This window comes from Periophthalmus magnuspinnatus, chromosome 23 (genome assembly GCF_009829125.3).
Source record: "Periophthalmus magnuspinnatus isolate fPerMag1 chromosome 23, fPerMag1.2.pri, whole genome shotgun sequence".
Lineage (NCBI taxonomy): Eukaryota > Metazoa > Chordata > Actinopteri > Gobiiformes > Gobiidae > Periophthalmus > Periophthalmus magnuspinnatus.
The window spans coordinates 1139423-1163721 of NC_047148.1; the positions used below are offsets into that span (position 1 = coordinate 1139423).

General features: G+C 43.4%; 2 protein-coding genes across 5 annotated transcripts in view; both read left to right on the forward strand.

Moving 5' to 3' along the window:
- The window catches only part of LOC117391387 (regulator of G-protein signaling 3-like), a 35008-nt gene extending 20224 nt beyond the window's left edge, over positions 1-14784 (forward strand). The window contains exons 5-16 of the mRNA XM_033989177.2: positions 94-313; positions 5696-5871; positions 6143-6226; positions 6330-6441; positions 7852-8048; positions 9940-10171; positions 10591-10793; positions 12331-12377; positions 12450-12533; positions 12604-12665; positions 14048-14211; positions 14275-14784. Of these exons, the coding sequence (XP_033845068.1) occupies positions 94-313; positions 5696-5871; positions 6143-6226; positions 6330-6441; positions 7852-8048; positions 9940-10171; positions 10591-10793; positions 12331-12377; positions 12450-12533; positions 12604-12665; positions 14048-14211; positions 14275-14469 (1776 nt within the window). The 3' untranslated portion in view covers positions 14470-14784. The remainder of the gene's footprint in view (positions 1-93; positions 314-5695; positions 5872-6142; positions 6227-6329; positions 6442-7851; positions 8049-9939; positions 10172-10590; positions 10794-12330; positions 12378-12449; positions 12534-12603; positions 12666-14047; positions 14212-14274) is intronic.
- Positions 14785-16722: 1938 nt separating this feature from the next.
- On the forward strand, positions 16723-20034 carry LOC129457364 (uncharacterized). 4 transcript variants are annotated; one of them, XM_055231401.1, is made up of 3 exons: positions 16723-16836; positions 17366-17440; positions 18259-20034. In XM_055231401.1, exons 2-3 carry the CDS (start codon positions 17381-17383, stop codon positions 18688-18690), a joined length of 492 nt encoding a protein of 163 aa, XP_055087376.1. In that variant the 5' UTR covers positions 16723-16836; positions 17366-17380; the 3' UTR covers positions 18691-20034. The 4 variants fall into 4 exon arrangements, with proteins under 4 accessions (XP_055087376.1, XP_055087377.1, XP_055087378.1 ...); XM_055231402.1 differs by having other exon boundaries at positions 17371-17440; XM_055231403.1 differs by lacking the exon at positions 16723-16836 and adding an exon at positions 17244-17280 and having other exon boundaries at positions 17371-17440.
- Positions 20035-24299: the final 4265 nt, after the last annotated feature.

The window sequence follows — 24299 nt, forward strand, 5'->3', positions numbered from 1 at the left end:
AGGAACGGGAGGGAGGGAATGTAAGAGTGAAAGGTTTTTGTTAGTGGAACTGTAGCCCCTCTCCAACCCTCCAACTGTGTTTGTCTTTCCCAGAGCAAAGCAACAAAGGGACAGCAGTCTGGAGCAGAAAACAGGAGGAGAGGTCAGAGGCTGCTGTGGCGGCAGAGTCAAGACAAGGGGGTGGAGCTTAACCCCTCAGTCAGAGAAGAGCCCATCCTGAGCAGACCTGTGATGAGCGGGTTTGGAGGGGAGGACTACATCCTTCTGTCCTCCATGGAGCAGAGCCTGAGTGCAGGCCGGGCCACCACCATAGGTACTCCACAGTCCTCTAACTACAAACACGACCATAGGTACTAGACCTCTTGAAGGCCCACTTTGGATATCCACAAGCAGAGAGGGCTTTCTCCACATGTTGTTCCTCTTACACTTTTCCCACTGTGTTTGTGGGCACCACTTGAGCTCTGTTGTTCACATATGGACGTTGGTACCCTTTAGTTAATGAAAGAAAAACTCACAATGGCCACAGAAATAACTTGAATCTGACAAAAGTAACAATAAATAAAAACTCAAAGGGACATGTTAATTCAAGGTGTGTTCACTAATTAGCATCACAGGTGTCTACAATCTTGTAATCAGTCAGTGGGCCTATATACAGTGAGGCAAATAAGTATTTGAACACCCTGTGATTTTGCAAATTCTCCCCCTTAGAAATCATGGAGGGGTCTGAAATTTTCATCTTAGGTGCATGTCCACTGTGAGACACATAATCTAAAAAAAAAATAAAAAATCACATTGTATGAGGTTGTATGAGTATGTAATTTTTAAATAATTTATTTGTATGTTACTGCTGCAAATAAGTATTTGAATACCTGAATATCTATTAATATTTGGTACAGTAGCCTTTGTTTGCAATTACAGAGGTCAGACGTTTCCTGTAGTTTTTCACCAGGTTTGCACACACTGCAGGAGGGATTTTGGCCCACTCCTCCACACAGATCTTCTCTAGATCAGTCAGGTTTCTGGGCTGTCATTGAGAAACACACAGTTTGAGCAGATTTTCTATTGGGTTTAGGTCTGGAGACTGGCTAGGCCACTCCAGAACCTCGATATACTTCTTACGGAGCCACTCCTTGGTTATCCTGGCTGTGTGCTTCGGGTCGTTGTCATGTTGGAAGACCCAGCCACAAGCCATCGTCAATGCTCTAACCGAGGGAAGGAGGTTGTTCCCCAAAATCTCGCAATACATGGCCCCGGTCATCCTCTCCTTAATACAGTGCAGTCGTCCTGTCCCATGTGCAGAAAAACACCCACAAAGCATGATGCTAACACCCCCATGCTTCACAGCAGGGATGGTGTTCTTTGCATGGTACTCATCATTCTTCTTCCTCCAAACACGACGAGTGGAATTAAGACCAAAAAGTTCTATTTTAGTCTCATCTGACCACATGACTTTCTCCCATGACTCCTCTGGATCATCCAAATGGTCACTGGCAAACTTAGGACGGGCCTGGACATGTGCTGGTTTAAGCAGGGGAACCTTCCGTGCCTTGCATGATTTTAAACCATGACGTCTTAGTGTATTACTAACAGTAACCTTGGAAACGGTGGTCCCAGCTCTTTTCAGGTCATTAACCAGCTCCTCCCATGTAGTTCTGGGTTGATTCCTCACCTTTCTTAGGATCATTGAGACCCCACGAGGTGAGATCTTGCATGGAGCCCCAGTCCGAGGGAGATTGACAGTCATGTTTAGCTTCTTACATTTTCTAATAATTGCTCCAACAGTGGATTTTTTTTTCACCAAGCTGCTTGGCAATTGCCCCGTAGCCCTTTCCAGCCTTGTGGAGGTCTACAATGTTGTCTCTTGTGCATTTTGACAGTTGTTTTGTCTTGGCCATGTTAGTAGTTGGAGTCTTACTGATTGTATGGGGTGGACAGGTGTCTTTATGCAGCTAACGACCTCAAACAGGAGCTTCTAATTTAGGATAATAAGTGGAGTGGAGGTGGACTTTTTAAAGGTGGATTAACAGGTCTTTGAGGGTCAGAATTCTAGCGGATAGACAGGTGTTCAAGTACTTATTTGCAGCAGTAACATACAAATAAATTATTTAAAAACTCATACACACTCTCTCACAGTGGACATGCACCTAAGATGAAAATTTCAGCCCCCTCCATGATTTCTAAGTGGGAGAACTTGCAAAATCACGGGGTGTTCAAATACTTACTTGCCTCACTATATAGGGCTACAGGTCGTCACTGTGCTGTTTGGTGACATGGTGTGTACCACACTCAACATGGACCAGAGGAAGCAAAGGAAAGAGTTGTCTCGGGGGGTTGGAAAGAAAATTATAGACAAGCATGTTAAAGGTAAAGGCTATAAGACCATCTCCAAGCAGCTTAATGTTCCTGTGACTACAGTTGCACATATTATTCAGAAATTTAAGATCCATGGGACTGTAGCCAACCTCCCTGGACGTGGCTGCAGGAGGAAAATTGATCAAATCAAAGAGACAGATAATATGAATATGATAACAAAAGAGCCCAGAAAAACGGATCGCACCATCTGTCACTGTTTGAGCCAAAGTGGACTTAATGGGAGACGACCAAGGAGGACACCGTTGTTGAAAACAAATCATAAAAAAGACAGATTGGAATTTGCCAACTACATGTGGACAAGCCACAAAGCTTCTGGGAGAATGTCCTATGGACAGATGAGACAAAAATGGAACTTTTTGCCACGGCACATCAGCTTTATGTTCACAGACGGAAAAATAAAGCATATCAAGAAAAGAACACTGTCCCTACTGTGAAACATGGAGGAGGCTCTGTTATGTTCTGGGGCTGCTTTGCTGCATCTGGCACAGGGTGTCTTGAATGAAATCTCAAGACTATCAAGGGATTCTAGAAAAGAGAAATGTGCTGGCCAGTGTCAGAAAGCTTGGTCTCAGTCACAGGTCATGGGTCTTGCAACAGGACAATGACCCAAAACACACAGCTAAAAACACCCAAGAATGGACAAGAGGAAAACACTGGACTATTCTAAAGTGGCCTTCTATGAGCCCTGACCTAAATCCTATTGACCATCTTTGGAAGGAGCTGAAACATGCTGCCTGGAAAAGGCACCCTTCAAATCTGAGCCAACTGGAGCAGTTTGCTCATGAGGAGTGGGCCAGAATACCTGCTGAGAGGTGCAGAAGTCTCATTGACAGTTACAGGAATCGTTTGATTGCAATGATTGCCTCAAAAGGTTGTGCAATAAAATATTAAGTTGAAGGTACCATGATTTTTGTCCAGGCCTGTTTCATGAGTTTATTTTTTTAAATAATTCTCTTGAAGCATGGTTGAAAAGCAATGTCTGACTTTCATTGGATAAATTTCATGTAATTTTTATTTATTATTACTTTTGTCAGATTCAAGTTATTTCTGTGACCATTGTGAGTTTTTTTTTTTTTCATTAACTGAAGGGTACCAACAATCAATTTCGGACTTGAGTGTACCCGAATATAGCATGTAACGTGAGATATTTACAGAGACAGAGGGTACACAGAGGTTTTTTGAGTTTTAACTTTAGATGTGCCTTTTTTCAAACTGTGCCTGAAAATTGGCACCAAAACGCCATCAACACAGGATGCACATACCTGCATGTTTAGAAAAAAACATCAGCCATCAGCCATCAGCCATGTGCTGTTATTTTCTCTGAAAGCTATTGTCATCTTTTTACATTGTTCTTCCCGTTTCTGCCTCCAACAACGCACCATCAGTTCACTGATGCCAAGCTTATGTGCAATGGCTCTATTTCCTTCTTTGATGGCCTGATCCATTGCCTTTAACTTAAAAGCTGCATCCTATGCATTTATTTGTGTGGTTTGCATGATGAGGGTGTGTGCATGATACACAAAATGACAGTTCAAAATCAAAACTAGTGTATTCTGGTGCATAATCTTTCCTCACATCTATCTCACTTTTGCATTTACTGTTAGAGAGTGCCCCCTGGTGGCTATTAGCGAGTAAAAATGATACAATTTGCAAGTGTCTAAGCAATCACCTTTCTTGTTTTTTTTTTTTTGCTGAAGTGAAATTAACAGTGAATTGAGAGTATTACATACTCAATTAACATTTAAAACACTTGATGTTTTAGTAGTGTCCATGTATTTTTTTAATTGTATCATAAGAGGTTTAATATATTTTACCCTGATTATTATTTTCCACATTTATTACAACAGCAATAACCTACATTTCAGAAAATGTAAATCAAATTGACAAGTTTTCTCTATTTAGCCACAAAACAGGCTTGTTATAACTGGGCTCACAGTAAGTCAGTCCACTATGAATGCGGACCATTTAAAATTGGTTAATAATATTAAATTACAGGTATTCAGGTTCATTCATGGTTGGTGTAAAACCATGTGCTGCTGCTAGCAAGCTTTGCAAAATGCTATTCAGCTAGCTCTAAAACACTGGTAGCAAAGTTGACACAAACACGTACCGTTATTCATACAAATCCAAACTAAGACACACACATTTAAATACATACATACATATATATATATATATATATATATATATATATATATATATATATATATATATATATATATATATATATGGTCCTGTTCATTATATTTATGGACAGAATTTCTAGGCGCAGCCAGGGGCCGGAGGGGGCCTGGTTTGGGAACCACAGGATTTCATCTCTGCTGTTTGCAGATGATGTTGTCCTGATGGCTTCTTCGAGCCAGGACCTGCAGCAGGCACTGGGGCGGTTTGCAGCCGAGTGTGAAGCGGCTGGGATGAGAATCAGCTCCTCCAAATCCGAGGCCATGGTTCTCGACCGGAAAAAGGTGGTTTGCTCTCTCCGGGTGGGTGGTGAGTCTCTGCCCCAAGTGGAGGAGTTCAAGTATCTCGGGGTCTTGTTCACGAGTGAGGGAAGGATGGAGCGGGAGATTGACAGGCGGATCGGTGCAGCGTCTGCAGTGATGCGGTCGCTGTATCGGTCCGTTGTGGTAAAGAAGGAGCTGAGCCGGAAGGCGAAGTTCTCGATTTACCGGTCAATCTACGTTCCTACCCTCACCTATGGTCATGAGCTCTGGGTAATGACCGAAAGGACAAGATCGCGGATACAAGCGGCTGAAATGGGCTTCCTCCGTAGAGTGGCCGGGCGCACCCTTAGGGATAGGGTGAGGAGCTCGGTCACACGGGAGGAGCTCGGAGTAGAGCTGCTACTCCTACACGTTGAGAGGAACCAGCTGAGGTGGCTCGGGCATCTGCTCAGGATGCCTCCTGGACGCCTCCCTAGGGAGGTGTTCTGGGCATGTCCCACCGGGAGGAGGCCCCGGGGAAGACCCAGGACACGCTGGAGGGACTATGTCTCTCGGCTGGCCTGGGAACGCCTTGGGGTCCCACCGGAGGAGCTGGAGGATGTGTCCGGGGTGAGGGAAGTCTGGGAGTCCCTGCTTAGACTGCTGCCCCCGCGACCCGGCCCCGGATAAAGCGGAAGGCCACCACATGAGGTCTGGGTATGAAACTGGATTGGTTGACTATATTAAGGACACAATAATCCGTACGGTATCCCTAGTGGTCTCCTATCCAAGTACTAACCAGGCCCGAACCTGCTTAGCTACTGAGATGTGACGGGAGCAGGCTAAGGATAAGGAGGTTTGTCATATTACACCATTTCAGGTTCTGTTTTCTGTCACAGGTCGCTGGTACCACCCCTCTTCCTCCACGCGCCCCTCATACACTTCTGCCACACTGCCCCCTCAGCTGGCCAAGACTTTGGACTGTTACAGCAACTATGAGAACTGCACCATTGTCCAGTCCCACCTTTGTGGCTCCAATGCGCCCAAAACTCTCATCTTTCCAATACATCTCAAGGTAAGAGCAAAAACAGGACTGAGCCAGGATTAGACCAACGTTGGACTAGGACTAGATCAGATCCTGACTGGGACCGGTTGGGCCCAGACTGGACTGGTCAGGACCAGACTCGACACAGGACCTGGACTGATCGGGAGCGGACTCGCCACAGGACTGGCACTGGTCGGGACCGGACTGGGACCAGTTGGGTCAGGACCAGACGGGGATCGTCTGGTCCAACCAATACAAAACCTGTACTGCTCCTTTGTGTTAAATAACTGTTCCTTTACAGCCTATAGATCTGTGCAGCCCTAACAGAAATCTCTTAATGTCTGAAGACTTGATCCTGCACCAGCCAGAGCTACTGCCTGCCAAGGTACAGCCACAGTCTCTGATCTCCTCTGTAATTATGTGTTTTTCATCTTGCCAAAGGCCTCTGTGTGATCAGACCTGGCTCATCAAACTGTGCTCTGGAGCAGGTGACAGTGATGATCTATACCGATCTTCTGCTCTTCACTAAAGAGGACGAGATAGGCCGATACAACATCCTACAGAGCCCCGTGTACCTGGACACTGTGTCGTTCATCGAAGGTAACCACAGTAAACCTTCAACTCACTAATGTAGAACTGACCTACGACTGACCAACCCACGATTGACCTACTGTATTATACTATCACTTAACTTCCACTGACTAGGGCTGAATGATTTTGGAAAAAAAAAATCTAATTTGTCCATAAATCAATATATGAATAATAATAAAATACCAATCAGGTGCCTCTTTTCCCTGAGATCTGCTCCCTCTCTTGTTGATTGCTGTGATACAAGCTCTTGGGATTTCAAATATGAAACTCACCTCCAAATTAGCCTCTAAAGGTTATGGTTGATGTCATACTCGCCACAGATCTACAACTGACCTATGGCTGACTGGCTTACGATTGGCCTACTACAGATCTACAACTGACCTATCAAAGATCTGCTACTGATGTACTGAAGAAAAATATCTACTTGTAATTTTACTGACAAGCATTGCAATTAGATATGCTATTTGTGTTTTAATAATAGAAATTTACAAAAAGACTGAACTCTGATATGACAAACTAATACATCAATCACATTTCAGGACATGTTTGTACAGATCTAAACTACAGGATTAGCAGTTTTATGCAGGATAAGACAGAAGATTTTGTTGTTTGTGGGGAAAATTATTGTAGTTTAAAAATTGCATCCTTTGCTTTCATTGTGATTTTTGATTTGATTGTGATTAATCTTGAGTTACCACTAACCTTAACAGGGCTGAACCTAACACCAAGCTATGACAGGCCAACCACAAAACTACCAAGGCTGACAGCAGACCCACTGACCAACCATGGGCCTAGCAGCACAGCAGATGAGCAACTGAGTCACCAACGACCTACCACAAATCTGATGCAGACCTACAACATTGCATCCACTGACACCTCACACACAGACCTTCACCTAAACATCTACTGTAGATCTACCACTGAGCTACCAAAGATCAGCCATCACCTACCTCTGAGCGGCCACTGAACTACTACCACAAACCTGACACAGATCAATATTAGACAAACTATTAGCTCACCACACATCTACAACAGACCTACTAGAGATCTACAGCAGGATCCATCCATTTTCTTCCACTTATCTGAGGCCGGGTCGCAGACGCAACAGTCTGAGCAGGGACTCCCAGTCTTCCCACACCTGGGGCCTTGCCACTGAGGTGGAAGCAGTGCGTCCCCCTCCTGAGGCGTCAGACGGTTTGCCAGAACTTCTTTGAGGCCATCCAATAGTCCTCCTCCATGGCCTCTCTTAACTCCTCCCAACTCTGAGTTTTTGCCTTGGCGACAGCACGAGCTGTGGCATGCTTGGGCTGCTGGTACTCATCGGCTGCCTCAGCCCTACCACTCCCCTACACTTTCCACCGACTCACACTAGCATTATTACTGTTGTTCTTGACAGTTTCATTCTTATTACTGTTGCAGTCAGCTCAAAGCCTCTGCACCTCTTCTTCCTGAGAACGGCTCATGGCTCCGTCCAGTTTAGCCTGGAAGTGTACAGCCTCCAGCAGAAGCATCGCCTCAGCATCTGTCTCCATGACAACATGCATCATCTGGCTTCCATGGAGACACAGCACCTCTTGCTCCATGACAACAGCCCAACTGCCCTGGAAGCCAAACAGGTGAAAGTCTCATTACATTTAATGGTGAAACGTTTCAACAGTCACTCATTGGCTCGGCTCTATAAGGAGGTTTCCTGTTGCTTTGGATGTGTCACATTCTGTTGAGCATTGACAGAACCAACATCCACAACCCAACTTCTTTTTTTTTTTCTTTAGGGGCATGAAGTTGTCCAGGTGGGCTCCATAGCAAAAGAAGGTTAAATGAGTTGAATTGACTTAAAATGAATATTCACATTTTACACCTTACTCAACAACACCTTCAAATCTCATAGTGTCCTTCAGCTCCAAAATGACAATTATAAGTCACCTTTTAATGTATTTTCACGGCGGGGACAAAAACAGTCCAAAATGTTCAGGCAAGTTTTGGGGACTGGCTGATTGCATGCAGTTTAGCTCAGAGGAATGCTGAGGAGATTATCAGGCTGTTTTTGGGGAGATTAACTGTAGAATCTGTGTCTCCAGTCACCAGAGGAGTGCTCTGATTGGCCCATGCTCCATTTGCAAAATTCTCTTTTCACCTGCATTTAACTCAACTTAATATCAAACAGCGAAAATCTGTGATTGTCATAACGACTGACAGGGGGACCAAAGAGAAAGGACTCTGGGAAAAGTTTAACAATGTGTAGTTTTAAATGTGCAAATGAAGGTAGATAGATCAAGGAGTTGAGAGCAGGATTGTTTACCATGGTCTAGGAGTATAGTGTGAGCAGCAGGGTCAGACAAGGTGAGCAGCACCGGTAGAGATGAGCTAGGTCGGAAGATGTGAGGTCCATACTGGTCGTGGAGAGCTGGGTCGGAGACAGAGGAGCTGAGCGGGTCCAGGGAGTGGGATCTGACAAGGAGCAAAAATATCCAACTTAGAATGAGTACAAAATGCAAAAACATGAAACTGAGCCAAGCAGATTTGTACCACTGTGGAAACACAGACAATCTGGTGCTGAGTGTCAGGTCCTGACTCCCTTTGTCCTCCCCAGGTGCAGCTTGAATACGCATTAGATGCAGGTGTGCATCCACTTAAGGCAGACACTCCCCATCCACCCGAAGAGGCCAAGCCACATTTTTCCATTTGAGAACCATGCCCTCAGATTTAGAGGAGCTGATTCTTATCCCAGCCGCTTCACACTCGGCTGCAAACTGTCCTGGCTTGATGAAGCCATCAGGACAACATCATCTGCAAACAGCAGAGATGAGATCCTGTGGTTCCTGAACTGGACCCCCTCCGGCCCCTGACTGCGACTAGAAATTCTGTCCATAAATATAATGAACAGAACTGGTGACAAAGGGCAGCCCTGGCAGAGTCCAACATGCAACCCAAATCTCCGCCCAGCTCCAGGCTCAAACACAAAAGGAAGGGGGAAAACAGTTCAACAAAGGCAGGGCAGACTGGGATCTTGGCAGTGACGTTAAGTCAAGATGCAGTTAGCTTACCTTCATTTTAGCCTTGTGTAAATCCAAACATGTGTGTCCCCATCCGTCTTCTTCCACTTCTCTGGTGCCAGATCACGGAGGCAGCAGTCTGAGCAGGGGCTCCCAGACTTCCTCCACCTCCTCCATGAGGACCGCTAGGCTTTCCCAGACCAGCTGAGAGACATAATCCTTTACATAGGTCTCCCAGTCGTGTTGGCTGTGGCTTAGAATGAACCACCGCTTTGCCATCTGCACTTTCCGCTGCTTCCATCTCTTGCCCTTCTCATGCATGTGTGAGAGCACGTATTTATTTCTCATCCCCTGGAGTGCACCAGAAAAAGTTTAAGAACCACTGCCATAGACAAAACCAGCTAATCTTTTTTTATTATTAGGTGCAGTGCTTTTAATATGACCTAAAAATATCGCTGACTAACATCTCAAGTCATCTCTACACAAAGAAAACAGCTGTCTGATTTGTGCACAGTTCAGAGGCTGCCCCTCGGAGCTGCCTGTCCCGCCCCCTGTCCCGCACTTCTCCCTGTGCAGTCCAGTGTGGAAACCCTGGAGCACAGAGCACCAGGGACCGGGCGAAGAGAGACCTCCTGATGCTGTTGAACCAATGCCTCTCCTCTCAGAGCCACACAACCCAAAGCCTGTGCTTTCACAATCAGAGGGCACCTATGAGGAGCAGCTCAGAAGGACATCGGACCCCTCAGGTGCATCACTCTTCTGTCTATTTACCAGTTGGCGGGCATTTCTGATTATCAAAGGAGCATTTTCACCCACTTTTGGAAATCATGAAGTGTTTGTATAAAATATTGCATTGTACTGTGTACTCAGCCATTATTCAACAAAACTTTGTCTTGTTAAATAAATGAGAAATAATTGACCATAACACATATCTGACATGTAAGTGTCACCTAGTGGTGTCACCTGCTTGTCTAAGTGTAATCCTTAGGAGCGGAAAGTTACATAGAGTACAATTACTTTTACGGGATTTTATTTTATTTCCAGAAACAGAAATGCTGCATCCACTTTTGTGCTCCGTTGTGATTCTAAGACCATAGAATGACAATGACTAGTCTTGAATGCAAGTGTTGTCCAGTGCTGACAGCTTGTATGCTCCCCTCATCAGGCCTGACCCGCTCTCTGTCGGAGGGCTCACTGCTCCGTTCCCCTCACCTCCTTTCCCACAGTCCTGTCCTAACATGGCCTCTGAGAGCCAGCCTGGCCCCTGAGACCTCTGGGGTGCCTCGGCCCTCTGTGCTCACCCTGAAGAAGCACTTAACTGAAGGAGGCAGTCTGCACAGGGCTCTGGAGCTGCTCTATGGATCTAAGGTAGGGCTGTGTTTTGTCTTTTTTTTGTTTTTTTTGTTATTTAGACAGTACATTTCCATTTAAATCACATGCATTCCTATATTCAGCAGGATTCCAGGATTTGCTTGTTTTTTACTTTTTAAGCCCTTTGTTAATATGCTGACAGAGAGACATTGAACTTTGTGTCAGATTTTGTTTCATGTTGGTACAGTATTTACAGATATATCTACCATACAGCAGGTCAAGACTTTTAATATTTGCTGTTGAACTCTCAAATGCAATTCTCTCCATCTCAGTATTTGTTATAAAAAGGTCTTTTTAAGTGTGTTTTGGGGTCTGTATTGATACTTTGCAGTGACATCTGGGAGTGTTCTACATTTATCTGTAATATTCAGCAGTTACCATGGAGACACAATGCTCACATTAGCAAACACAGTCAAAAAAGTTTAAAGATCCTCTGAAAGCTCAAGGAAAAAAAAGAAAAAAAAAAAGATATTTAAACATATTTTCCACATTTGTGGTCCTGTTTAGGTGTTTGATTTTCACCAAAATTGGTGAGGGTGGTAAACTGAAAAACTTGACTACTGCTGGCTAGCTTATGACTGTAATTTTATGTCCGAGAGACTTGTAACAGCATTCACCTCAACTTACCTTTTGTATTTCCAATTAAATCAGTTCTTTTTAGGAGATTCTTTTAAAATATAGCTCAGTCTAATAGAGCTTCTGACAGAGTCGTGCCTTTAGTTAGCATCACGCCCTCAGGGAATGTTGATGACATCAAGACAAGGAAAGGCAAGTTTATTTGTGTTGCACACTTTGTACTCAAAGTAATTCAAAGTGCTTTACAGAGTAAGAAAGACATTAAAATCACAATACAACAAATCAAAGCGTAAATAATCATCATGAAGTTAACATTAATGTTAAGTCTTGTTTAGTCAAGTCAGTCATGTTTAGTCCTGACTCTGGGCACCAGCAGGAGGCCAGTCCCTGAGGTCCTCAGAGTGTGAGATGGTTCATATGGCACTAACATGTCAGAGATGTACTTTGGTGCTAGGCCATGGGGAGTTTTATACACAAGCAGAGTTGCTTTAAAATATATTCTCTGAGCCACAAGAAGCCAGTGCAGAGACCTGAGCACAGGACTTATGTGCTCGTACTTCCTAGCTCTAGTCAGGACCCGAGCAGCAGCGTTCTGGATGTACTGCAGCTGTCTGAACGCTTGTTTGGAATGGAGACAAATGCATGGATAAGTCTCTCTAAGTCTGGTTTTGACAAAATACCTTTGATTTTTGTGTTTTTAGATGGCAAAAAACTGCAGATTTTATTGATTTGATCTGGCTATTGAAGTTCAAATCTGAGTCCATTATTACCCATTAATTACATTTCTAGCCTGATTTGAAGGTTTTAGAGAGAGATGCAAAGGATCAGTAGTACTGATTAGTAGTACAATTAGCAAAACACAACTATGATTAATTTCTGTAGTCGACTAGCCTTGATTAGCCAATTCACATCAAATAAATACAAGCTATTTGTGAAAAACCTGCTTTTGTTTATACAGGTTCTGGAGGCAGGACCTGGACGACTCAAAAAGCAGAACAAAAATCTGTAAGTGCAGCAGTAGCATCTAATTGGCTGAAAGGTGGGTGGGGCTAAAATCTTTGTGTATGATGTCATCAGGGTGAGCCTGACCTTTCTCCAGCGAAGGAAAAACAATGGCTTCTTCAACAGCAACAGTTTGGAGAAGGCCCTGAGGAACAACAGGTGACCTATAGTTTCACACCTCACTGTCATTATGTGCTCCAACACTGTCCGACCACAGCTTCTGTTTCAGACCGGCCACAGAGCAGGTCCAGAGATGGTCTGAGTCACTGGAGGCTCTTCTGACCAATCAGTGTAAGTGTCCAAACAGAACAGTCAGAAATGGCATTTAAAGGGCCTATACGTATACATTTTCTGTGTTATAATGTTTCCCAAAACATGCCTGGAGTTTTGTTTCATTTGTAAATGTTTAACACACAAATTCTGCATATTTAGGCCGAGTTCTTCTCTCAGAGTCCCAGTCCTCTGAGAAAACTTTGTTCCACTTTCTGATGTCTTGTGTTAATGTCATGTGCTCCACTGTGGTTTTTAAACTCCATACGCCTTCACTAGAATCATTTAGACAATTTCAGCCTTAGAATCGCCAATCTCTACTGAGCAAAAGTTAAAGGATAGCTGTTAACTTGAAAACTAATACTGCATGACATCACAAGATGGAACAGAGCATTTTGAGCTTTGGAGATGCAGACAGACTAATAATGAAGGGTTACTCAAATATGTGTGAATGAGACTAAAGACAACATTCTAACATAGCTTAAAGCTCACAAGAGTAAATTTGGTTTAAAATAGAACATATACTATATGAAATTAACTTGTTTCACCTTTTAAATAGTTTATAATTTCTCGTTAACGTTAGTTGCATTTTGTTTCATTTATGCTTATTTCATTAATCCATTAATCTAAAATTTGTCCTCTCTGAGCACTCAAAAATGTTGTTTGCTCTCCCGTTTATTTGCATAATAAATGGACTTCTCCTAACTTATAAAATGTGTACTTAAAAGAGAATTGAATCTACAAGAATGCATCAAATGTGTTCTTTAGAGCAGAACTAGGTAACATTTTTACCAAATTAAACATCTTTTTTAAGTCCCTGTGATGGTTAAATGTATTTTAAGGTAGTTTGCTGCCTCTATGCAGAAAACCAGCCTTACATTATGGCCTATAATGAAACCCTCTTTTTAATATTTGGGATGTTTTTATGTGATCATATAGCCTTATTTAATTATTTTTTTTAAAGGGGGAGTGGATAGGGGAGCTCTATAGCTGAAAGTTACTTAGCTCTGTTTTAAAAGGCAACAATAACAAAGAGAGAAACATTTGTAAACCACGCCACCGGGCTGTGATTGGACCTGTGAGAATGCACCAGAAGTCCTCAAATGTCCATGGACAGATACTTGACAGACCTTTTCAGGCTCCTCCATGTGCAGACTGCTGTGTGTTTTAAAATTGTGTGGGCAGGTATCACATTGCGGGGAATATAATCTGTATGTACATTAACATCATGGGGACCTAAAAATATATTATTAGAGTCTGTGTAATCCCTCAGTCATCCAGGTCTGATCCAGTTTCACTTTTTACTATATTATTAGAGAAGCAAGATGGTTTAATGAATGCAAGTCAATGGAATGTCCAAAAAACACGGAAACCCAACATGTGTGTGTGTGTGTGTGTGTCAGATGGCCTGGCGGTCTTCCGGCACTTCCTGCGCTCAGAATTCAGTGAGGAGAACCTGGACTTCTGGTTGGCTGTGGAGAAGTTTAAGAGAACCTGCCCTCAGAAGATGGTCTTCAAGGCAACCAGGATTTACAACGAGTTTATCTCCTGTAATGCCACACGACAGGTCTGTACAACACCCCCTGCAGCACATCATAATGTTAGCTTGAACTGAAATGTGTTTTTCCAGGTCAACATCGACTCCGCAGTCCGAGAGCTGACCAATCAAAGCCTTTCTCTTCGTATTAGCCCCTCCGTGTTTCGGCTGGCCCAGGAACAGATATACAACCTCATGTTGACAGACAGCTACCCACGCTTCTTGAAGTCCCACCTTTATACACAGCTAGCCAATCAAAACCTACAACAGGGCCAAAAACTGCCATGACTGCAAACCTGTTACAGAATGAACATTCATTTATCAAGGGCTGATCAAAACAAAGCAGTAACCTTTCAGATCAGATTTATTAACATATGAAACTGTATTTATATTGTGTAACTTGTTTGTATTTTTAGTAGTTATCAAACATTAATTTTGTTGCACAGTATCAGAGCACAATGTAATATGCCTGGGTGTGCACTTTGTGAAGTCTTCATGTCCATGTGGTATTTGTAAATGTTATTCGGATGCTGGATACCTGGACCTGCCTCTCTCCAGACCCCAGGAGCAGGTTTGGACCCTGTTCACACTCCAGGAGCAGGTTGGGACCAGTACTTTTAAGCTAGGATAGGGGTCGGAGGGGTAAATCCTGGTTTACTGGTACTATAAACCTGGGTCCCTTTTCATTAGGGAAGATCATGGTGACAGAGCCGTTTTATTGGACAGTGTTTGTGTTAAGGATGTACCAGTACTGGTATTGAATATCGGTACCGATTCTTAAGCAGATACCCTGGTCGGGCCTTTGGATGTAAAACAAGTATTTAAAGGCTGATTTTGTCCTAGAAAGTTTCATAATGTTTAAACTTAAAAAGCTGTTCAGTAGTTATTTGAAAGTTTATTAATGCTGTGAATTCAAACATCAAGTTCACATAGGAAGGCCAAGGAGAACAAACTGGCCTTCTTAGATTTTGCAGTAACTATAGGAGAGGACCGGCGACTCCAGACTCCAGGTAGAAGTCTTCAGGAAGCCCATACAAAAGCAAAACGTCTTTACTCCTACAATGATTTGTCCAGCTGACAGACTTTTTTTTTTTTTTTGTTTTTTGCTACGGATCAGACCTGGACGACGGAGGGATTACTCAGATAACTGTTGCACAACACAATTTCATCTCTTGTGTAATATGTTAACTTGTATTTTAAGGAAATAAGTGCTATATTTCATCCCTAAACTGGTATGGGTTAATACTGGGTATCAGCAGATACCAGATTCAAAGTATCAATATCAGTATCAAAACTGAAGAAGCTGGATTTGTGTTGATTGATTTGAATTATTTTAATATAGCCACCTATTATGAAATCTATAGCAGAATCTGATCTTGACCTGTCACATATGGAGCCATATCCCTGATTGTGCTCTGGGAGGAGATGGTAGAATGATGGTGGTGATGCCGTTAAGGGAGGGAATGGTACCAAAATATTGCTGTGCTTTAATGCTGCTCAGGGCACAGAAGGAGATGGCTTTCATGTAGAGATTTTACTTCATTATAATAAAAGTGATCAAAATCATCAAAATAATTTCTTGTTGTTCAAAAGTACAAAATCAGAGATCAGTGTGGTGTTTGGTACAGGCTCATTTAACTTCAGGACACTCCACCTGTCTCGTGCCCTGATAGTCATATCTCATTCTGTTTGTTTATCTCACGTAATGTCTGCACAGAAAATTACCAGTGTGTCCACTGTGGCTGCCTTCTGTTGTTTCCAATACTTCCACATGAATTGTTTCCTGTTTTTAATTGTTGATGTTTTGCACTGGAGATTTATGGTTCCAAGCGTGCTAGCGTGGGTAGATCCTCACCACAAGCAACCATCTCTAGACCTCGTCATGAGCTCTGAACAACTCTGCAGCAGTGTTAAAACATTTCATGAATTTATGCCTATTTAATGGTCCTATATTACACAAAATTTATACTTGTGAGCTTGAAGGTATGTTAGAATGTTATTACCTCATCAAAAACATACCTGAACTACTGTTTTTCTTTCATTCACACATGGTTCCTTTTGCCTTTAGTTCAACAGAGACTGGAAATTCCAAAGCTGAAATCATCCAGATGATTATAATGAAGGTGTATGGAGTTTAAAGTTTATGGAGCATTTCCTGTATTACCACATGACATGAAATTTGTGAAACAGAGTGTTTTCAGTTTGAGAAGAACTCAGCCTAAAAATGCAGGATTTGTGTGTGAATGAAACAAAGCTCCTGGCATGTTTTGGGAAACAACAGTATAACATAGGTCAGAAAATACTCTAATATGGGCCCTTTAAAATTTCAAGCAATTCCCGAAAGACTGAAAAGCAACAACAAGGCCAACAATCTGATGGCGTCTGAGTCATGGGGAGAGGTTGTCAACAGATATGAGTGTTATGTTTGGTATGCTTCCATTCACCACCGTGCTGCCCAGTGTTACCCAACATCCTGAATCTCCTGCATCATCCCTCCACCCCAGCAGACACGCACCATCCAGGGACTCTCCGGCAGCTTCTCCCTCTGCCCACACAACAGTCCAGTTCAGGATGCTATAAAAGCCCCACAGGAGTCCAGGCACCCAGACTGGCTAACACTTCACAGTGACGGAGACTCTAGGCTCAGAAGGACAGGTAAGATTATGTCCTCTTCCCCCCTGCATGTCCCCCAGTGACTATAGCTTAGTTTTACAGATTTATTTATTTTAAAATGCATTACTCAATTGTGGACACATCTATTACCTGTCCACCCTGATTGAGTCTCTGATTAGTCCTGGTTTAGTCCTGGTTCTGTCTCAGACAAGTCTAGAGCCTGTCCACTCTGGTTTAGTCTCTGGTTAGTTCTGGTTCTCTTTTCCTAGTGTATTTCTCTTGTTGAGAAAGAGGGTCTGTTTTGCTGTGTAGACTGTTGAGTTTGCATGTTCTCCAAGGGTGCACTCACTCTTGTCCTTGTTTGGTCTTGCTGTAGACTTGGTTTGGTTGTGTTTACTCATGGTCTGGTTCAGGTAGAGTTTAGTCCAAGTGGATTTAGACCCAAAACCAAGAGCCTCAGACTGGTGATCACTTGGTGACTTGTTGGTGACATCTTGGTGACTGCTTGGTGATTGATTGGTGACCACTTGGTGAGTGCTTGGTGACTGGTTGATCATTTGTCCTTCTGCAGAACAGTGGACAGAAGATGTCGCTCTTGACCTGTGTTCTGGTGTGTGTACTCCTCAGCAGCGCCTCTGCCAGCCCGGTAATGACACTACCACTAAGAATGCAGATGTATAAGTCTTATTTCTAACATTTATAATTGGATTTTGAAAGTCTGAACAATTTTATGCATCATTCATAGCACAACATTCACATGCAATGTTATTTAAGTCATTTTAAAGTTACAGTACCTTTTTGGTAGAGGTGTACTTAGTCATATTTACTCAGCTACATTTACTTGAGTAACTTGAGTAATTTAAAGATTTAAAAATTGTACTTTTCAGAGAATATTTCTTGCAGCATATTTTTACCCCTGCTTGAGTAATATTTTTATGAAGGAGCAGTACTCTTACTTGAGTTTTGGTCACTCTTTCCACTGTGAGTAAATCTACACGTGACAAAAGCATTATGTTGACAATATGAAATGATTTCAACATTTGTGTTTCTTCCATTGCTCTTTCTGATATGATTCAGTTTGTCTAATTTTTGTGTCTGTTTGAAAATGCCAGATTTTCTGCATTGTTTAATGTTTTGACCAATCGCATTCATTTCAAATTGTAAATCGGATGTTACATCTGAGCAGTTACTCTGTAAATTACTCTTACTTTAGGAGTACTTTTCCCAAATACTTGTTTACTCTTAGTTGAGTAATTTCTTGGACCACCACACAGTACGGACGCGTGTTTTTCAGTGGAATAAAAATAACCAAAATTAAAAAAATTATATATATGCCTTTATATTAGTTTATGTTTTGGTTTGAAAGTTACCTACTGTGGCTTTAATGTTTTGAAAGAATACATCATAAAATTTGTTCTGCTTTTATAACACATGTTTAACCCAGATTTCCATGTCTATCCTCAGGCCGGTCTGCCGCAGCACCATGACGCAGACATTGGGGATTCAGACTTGGTCCAGGATCTGGACCAGGACTGGACAGACATGTGGATGAGGTCCTACATAACCATGAGGTCCTCCAGCGAGTCCCAGTCCTCTGAGGAGTCTTCAGAGGAAACACACCTGACTCAAGCTTCTTCCAGCGAGTCCCAGTCCTCTGAGGAGTCTTCAGAGGAAACACACCTGACTCAAGCTCCTTCCAGCGAGTCCCAGTCCTCTGAGGAGTCTTCAGAGGAAACACACCCCTCTCAGGTTCCTCCCATGACGACAGGGCTGTCTGGGACAGACCTCCCCATTGTGGACAACAGCACGTTTCCTGAGCTCTGTCCCACCACAAGCTGTGTGACTGTGGACATTCCCACAGAGACCCCTGTCACTGGCAACAGAGGGGATGCCTAGCATCTACTAAACATGACCTCACAGACTTCCTGTTTCACTGGTCCTTTCAGATGTTAACTCATTTATTTATCATAAAAAGTGATAAAAATGTGTTTTTTAAATAACCAAAACCAAAAATGTACCACTGAGTATTTGGCTTGACGACCCCACAGCCTGCTCCTGACAAACATGTGTTCAAAAGAAAACTTGGAGGGGGTATAGTTCAAAATTGACTTTTTGGAGCTTTTGACCATGTCCACTCAACAAACACATGCCTGTTTTATATGTCATCCATGCAGGTGTGACTAATCTTGCAATCTCTCCCAAGCACTATTTAAATCCTCCTTGCGGTTACAAAAATGAGCCAGTAAATGGTTACACGGTTATCTAAACATGTTATGTGCTAGCAATTTATGCCCCAAAGAAATGTAGTATCCCCGCCTTAAGCCCTTTTAACCATTATATACCATTACATGTGAGAATGTATACACACATTTTATTTTCTAGCAGTGCAGCGCTACATCAAACTGGTATCTTGATTTACTAACGCTAAGGTAAATGACACGTGCCCACCAGGGGGCGCAGACCTATGGAATGTACCGGAACTCGTGAAGATGTTGTGCAGACCAGCGTAGGCCTTATGAAGACGCCGTGCGAATTAGAAGGACCCTTCTCACACCCACACACACATTGGGTGTCCCTATAAAAGCTGTCAACATCCACATCTCAGGACTCTGTTCTGTCCTTTCCGGAGAGTCGGTTGCTTCGTTGTTCACTTTACCTGTGTGGAACTCATTAAACCTTCTGACTTTATGTTTCAGACTCTTAGTCCTCTTTGACGCTTACACCAGAAACGAACATTCTTACATTATTCTTATTATTGCAATAATAATTTCTAATGATAATTATGTATTCTTATTATTATTGTCTAGGAATAACTGCACATTCCTTTATTGAATATAACCCCCGCATAGGCGCGGTGCATGATGGGATATAGCAGTATGTGATGCATGCTTCGCTTTCGCACGTTATGGCCGATTTCCGTGGAAACACTGGAAACCCAGGGCACGTTTGACGGGCGCAATCGTTGGGTGCATTGAAATGGGACAGCCCTTGTTGCACTGGAAGTTACATAACTGCCCTTCGACGCACACTTCGAATGGTGCATTTAAGGGCATTTTGGTGAATTGAGACACAGCCTATATACTGTCAATAAAATCCTCTGAATTTAGCTGACCAAACCAAACACTTTTGTGAATGATTTCACACATGCACACACAGTACATGGCCTTCTCCTTATGCATGCACAGCTCTGAAATCCCAAGTTTACGTCACAGTGACAGGAGTCCGTTTGGGATTAAAAGACAGCAGAGTGACAACCTGAAAACGATTTTGTATATTACACTGCTGTGTTTACATCACAAATGAAACACATTTAAGCCAAAATTCAACTGTATATTCTACATCCCAATTCCAATGAAGTTGGGATGCTGTGATAAACTTAAAAAAAAATACAGAATACAATGATTTGCAAATCCTGTTCAACTTATATTGAACTGAATAAACTACAAAGACATGATATTTAATGTTCAAACTGATAAACTTTATATGCAAATATTCAGTCATTTTCAATTTGATGTCTACAACATGTTCCAATAAAGCTGGGACAGGGGCATGTTTACCACTGTGTTACATCATCTTTCATTTTAACACCAATCAATAAGCATTTGGAAACTGAGGACACTAAATGTTGAAGCTTTGCAAGAGGAATCCTTTCCCTTTCTTGCTGAATGTACAACTTCAGTTACTCAGCAGTCCGGGGTCTCTGTTGTCGTATTTTGCGCTTCATAATGCGGCACACATTTTCACTGGGAGACAGGTCTGGACTGCAGGCAGGCCAGTCTAGTACCCTCACTCTTTTAGTATGAAGCTGCACTGTTGTAACACGCGCAGAATGTGGCTTGGCATTGTCTTGCTGAAATAAGCAGGGACGTACCTGAAAAAGACGTTGCTTGGATGGCAGCATATGTTACTCCAAAACCTGTATGTACCTTTCAGCATTAATGGAGCCTTCACAGATGTGCAAGTTACCCATTAACACTAACACACCCCCAGACCATCACAGATGCATCACAGAGGCTTTTGAACTTTGATAACAATCCTGATAGTCCTTTTCCTCTTTGGCCCACAGGACACGACATCCATGATTTTCAAAAACAATTTGAAATGTGGAGTCATCAGACCACACTTTTCTGTCTCAGGTAAGCCATCTCAGGTGAGCTCGGGCCCATTTCTGGGTGTTGTTGATATATCGCTTTTGCTTTGCACAGTACAATTTTAACTTGCACTTGGAGATGTAGTGAAGAACTGTGTTAACTGACACTGGTTTCCTGAAGTGTTCCTAAGCCCATGTGGTAATATCACAGCCTTGCTGCTTACATGCAGAGATTTCCCCAGATTCCCCAGAATCTTTTGCTGATATTATGGACCGTAGATGATGAAATCCATAAATTCCTTGCAATTATATGTTGAGAAACATTGTTCTTAGCCTGCTGGACTATTTGCTCATGCAGTTGTTCACAAAGTGGTGAACCTCGCCCCATCCTTGCTTGTGAATGACTGAGCCCTCGGGGATGCTCCTTTTATACCTAATCATGACACTCACCTGTTTCCAATTAACCTGTTCACCTGTGGAATGTTCCAAACAGGTGCATTTTAAGCATTCCTTTCCCATTCTTTTATTGCCCCTGCCCCAGCTTTATTGGAACGTGTTTGTCATAACCACTGTGAGGGGGACCAAAGATTCAGAACTCGGGTGAACAGTTTAAACAAAGTTTATTTACAGATAACATAATGCACATGAAGGTTGACGGAGCAGATAGTTGAGAGCGGGGTTGTATGCAGTAGTCTTCGACTGGGTCGTGGGCAGCGGGATCAGAGATGAGAATGTCTGTACTGTTTGGGGTGAATTGGGTCGGAGGGTGAGATGTTTGTCGTGGAGAGCTGAGTCAGAGGCGGAGGCGCTGTGCAGGTTCAGGGAGCAGGACCTGGTGAGGAACATAGGTCACTGGAACGAACGGGTTTGAGCTGGGACCATGGAACTTAGGGTGGATGCGGAGGGAAGGAGGGAGTTGAAGACATACTGCAGACAGGCTGATGATTTTGGTGATTTTGAAGGGCCCCAAGAAGCAAGGAGAGAGTTTCCGGGAGTCTGTTTTCAGAGGGATATTTTTAGAGGAGAGCCAAACTGACTGACCTGGCTGATATTGAGGAGCGGGAGAACAATGCTTGCAGCTGCCTTCATCCGGATCCGGATTGGTGAAGGGCTGCTCTAGTTCTTCCCCAGACCCTGTGGCAGCGTTGGAGGTGGTGTTGAATGGAGGGCACTGCCAGGTCCTTCTCCTCAAATAGGAAAAGTGGAGGCTGGTAACCTAGAGAGACTTGAAAAGGGGATAGACCGGTAGCAGAACTCACCAAGGAGTTGTGGGAGTATTCAATGCACAGCAGAAATGTGCTCCAGGTAGAGGGACTGGAGGAAACAACACAGTGTAGTGCAGTCTGTAGGTCTTGGTTGGCCCACTCAGTTTGTCCATTGGTCTGGGGGTGAAAGCCAGAGGTAAGACTCACTAATGCATCCAGGTCCTCACAGAAGGACAGCCAAACTTGAGCTGTAAATTGTGTTCCTCGGTCCGACACAATATCCGCTGGGATTCCATGGAGTCGAAACACATGGTGGGTTATGTGGTCAGCAGTCTCCTTGGCGGTCAGGAGTTTCGGTAGGGTGACGAAATGGGCTGCCTTAGAGAACCGGTCAACAATTGTGAGAATGACTGTGTTACCTTGAGACGGGGGAAGGCCAATCACGAAGTCCACTGACACGTGAGACCAGGGGCATTTGGGAACTGGTAGCAGTTAGAACAGACCAGAAGGTGGTGAGTGGGAGGCTTTGCCCCTGGCACACACCTGGCACGCCAACACATAGGCCCTAGTGTCTCTGTCGACCATAGGCCACCAGAAGTGACGTCTTCTGGAGAGCGTGTGATTGACCACTGGATGGCAGGTGCACCGAGAGCAGTGGACCCATTCAAGAACCTTAGAGTGAACAGGATCTGGAACAAAGAGAGTAGCAGATGGGCCATTACCTGGGTCACAAACATACAATGATTGAGAGAATCCATGTTGTTGATTAAAGCTTGGAAGATGGCTGGGGCAGTGGCCAATTGGAAAGGCATCGCTAAATACTCAAAATGTCCCAGAAGAATTTTGAATGTGGTTTTCCATTCATCCCTTCCCTTGTGCGCACCAGATGAAAAGCGTTTCTGAGATCTAACTTGGTAAAGATGGTGGTCCTGGGAAGTGGCGTGAAATGACATAGAACCGGCTGGTTTCATGGTGATTACCGGACAAGACTAAGGTAACAGGCTCGGTAATATGTGCTACCCTTCAGTGGCTCCAACCCTAGTCCTCCTTTGCTCCAGAGTCAATGAGGGCAAAGACGGGTAGGGTAACAGTTCTAAAGCACAGGATAGTGTAGTTCAGGTGTGCTTGACGGTCACACCCTACAGGCCAAGTGGGAGAATTTGCAAAAGAAATATAAAGTATGTACATGATCTGAATGTGTACTGTTTTCATTTGTACTTATAAACCATTGTGTTAATCTTGTTTTCACATGTCTTGTATTAACATTTGTTCTGTCAAAGGACTGCAAGTATCCCAGGAGTGGAAAAGGTGTGGGGGGAAGGCCACTGCTGAAACTTGGTGTTGGGGCAGAGGGCCTCCATCAACCCACCTGTCCTCATCGCCTCTATCCCTGAGGACACACCAGGGCCAAGCACTGCCTGGCAGCAGCCGCTGAAAGAGGAAGAGGAGAAGGTGGAACTGGAGCAGCAGGAGGAGGACGAGCAGCAGCAGCAGCAGCAGCAGCGAAGGAGACAAGAGGAAGAGGAAAAAGAAAGCAAGAGAGTGACATCGTCAAGCTCTATAGCAATGGTTCTTAACGTGGGTTCGATCGAACCCTAGGGGTTCGGTGAGTCAGTCTCAGGGGTTCGGCGGAGATCAAGACACGCACCAGACTTATATGATTAGCGGACTGTGAGCGTCTCCAGACGCTGGCCCAATTCAACAAATGCACCCTTTGCTGTGCCTATCAAAGTACCTGCCCAACTTAAATGAGCCGTTTGAACGGCATAAAAACATAAAACGACATAAAAACGAAGAAAAGGAACAGACTTTGTTGTGAAAATGACATGAGAGTGGCCAAGGTGAAGCCATGCGTTTCTGAACTGGTCTCTCAAAGGCAACAGCAGAAGTCACACTGATTTGCAGTAAATATTCATTATTATTCTAGCCTGATGGAAATTAGGTGATGGGTGTGTGTTAAAATGTTAAAAATAATAAATACAATCTTCTAATCTTTGTAAAAAGGTATGTATGTAATTTGTTGAGTTCATGCATTGTACTGGTTTATTCTTTGAACACAGTGATGTTAATGCACAGTTCATTTTGTGCACCAGTAAAACATGCATATGTCTTGAATAAAATAAATAAATAAATACATTTTTTTCAATAATCAAGGGTTCGGTGAATGTGCATATGAAACTGGTGGGGTTCAGTACCTCCAACAAGGTTAA

Coding starts and splice junctions, on each gene's coding strand:
- LOC129457364 (XM_055231401.1), top strand. CDS start 17,381: ATGTCGCTCTTGACCTGTGTTCTGGTGTGTGTACTCCTCAGCAGCGCC. Junction 17,441..18,258: donor GCAGCGCCTCTGCCAGCCCG/GTAATGACACTA, acceptor GTCTATCCTCAG/GCCGGTCTGCCGCAGCACCA.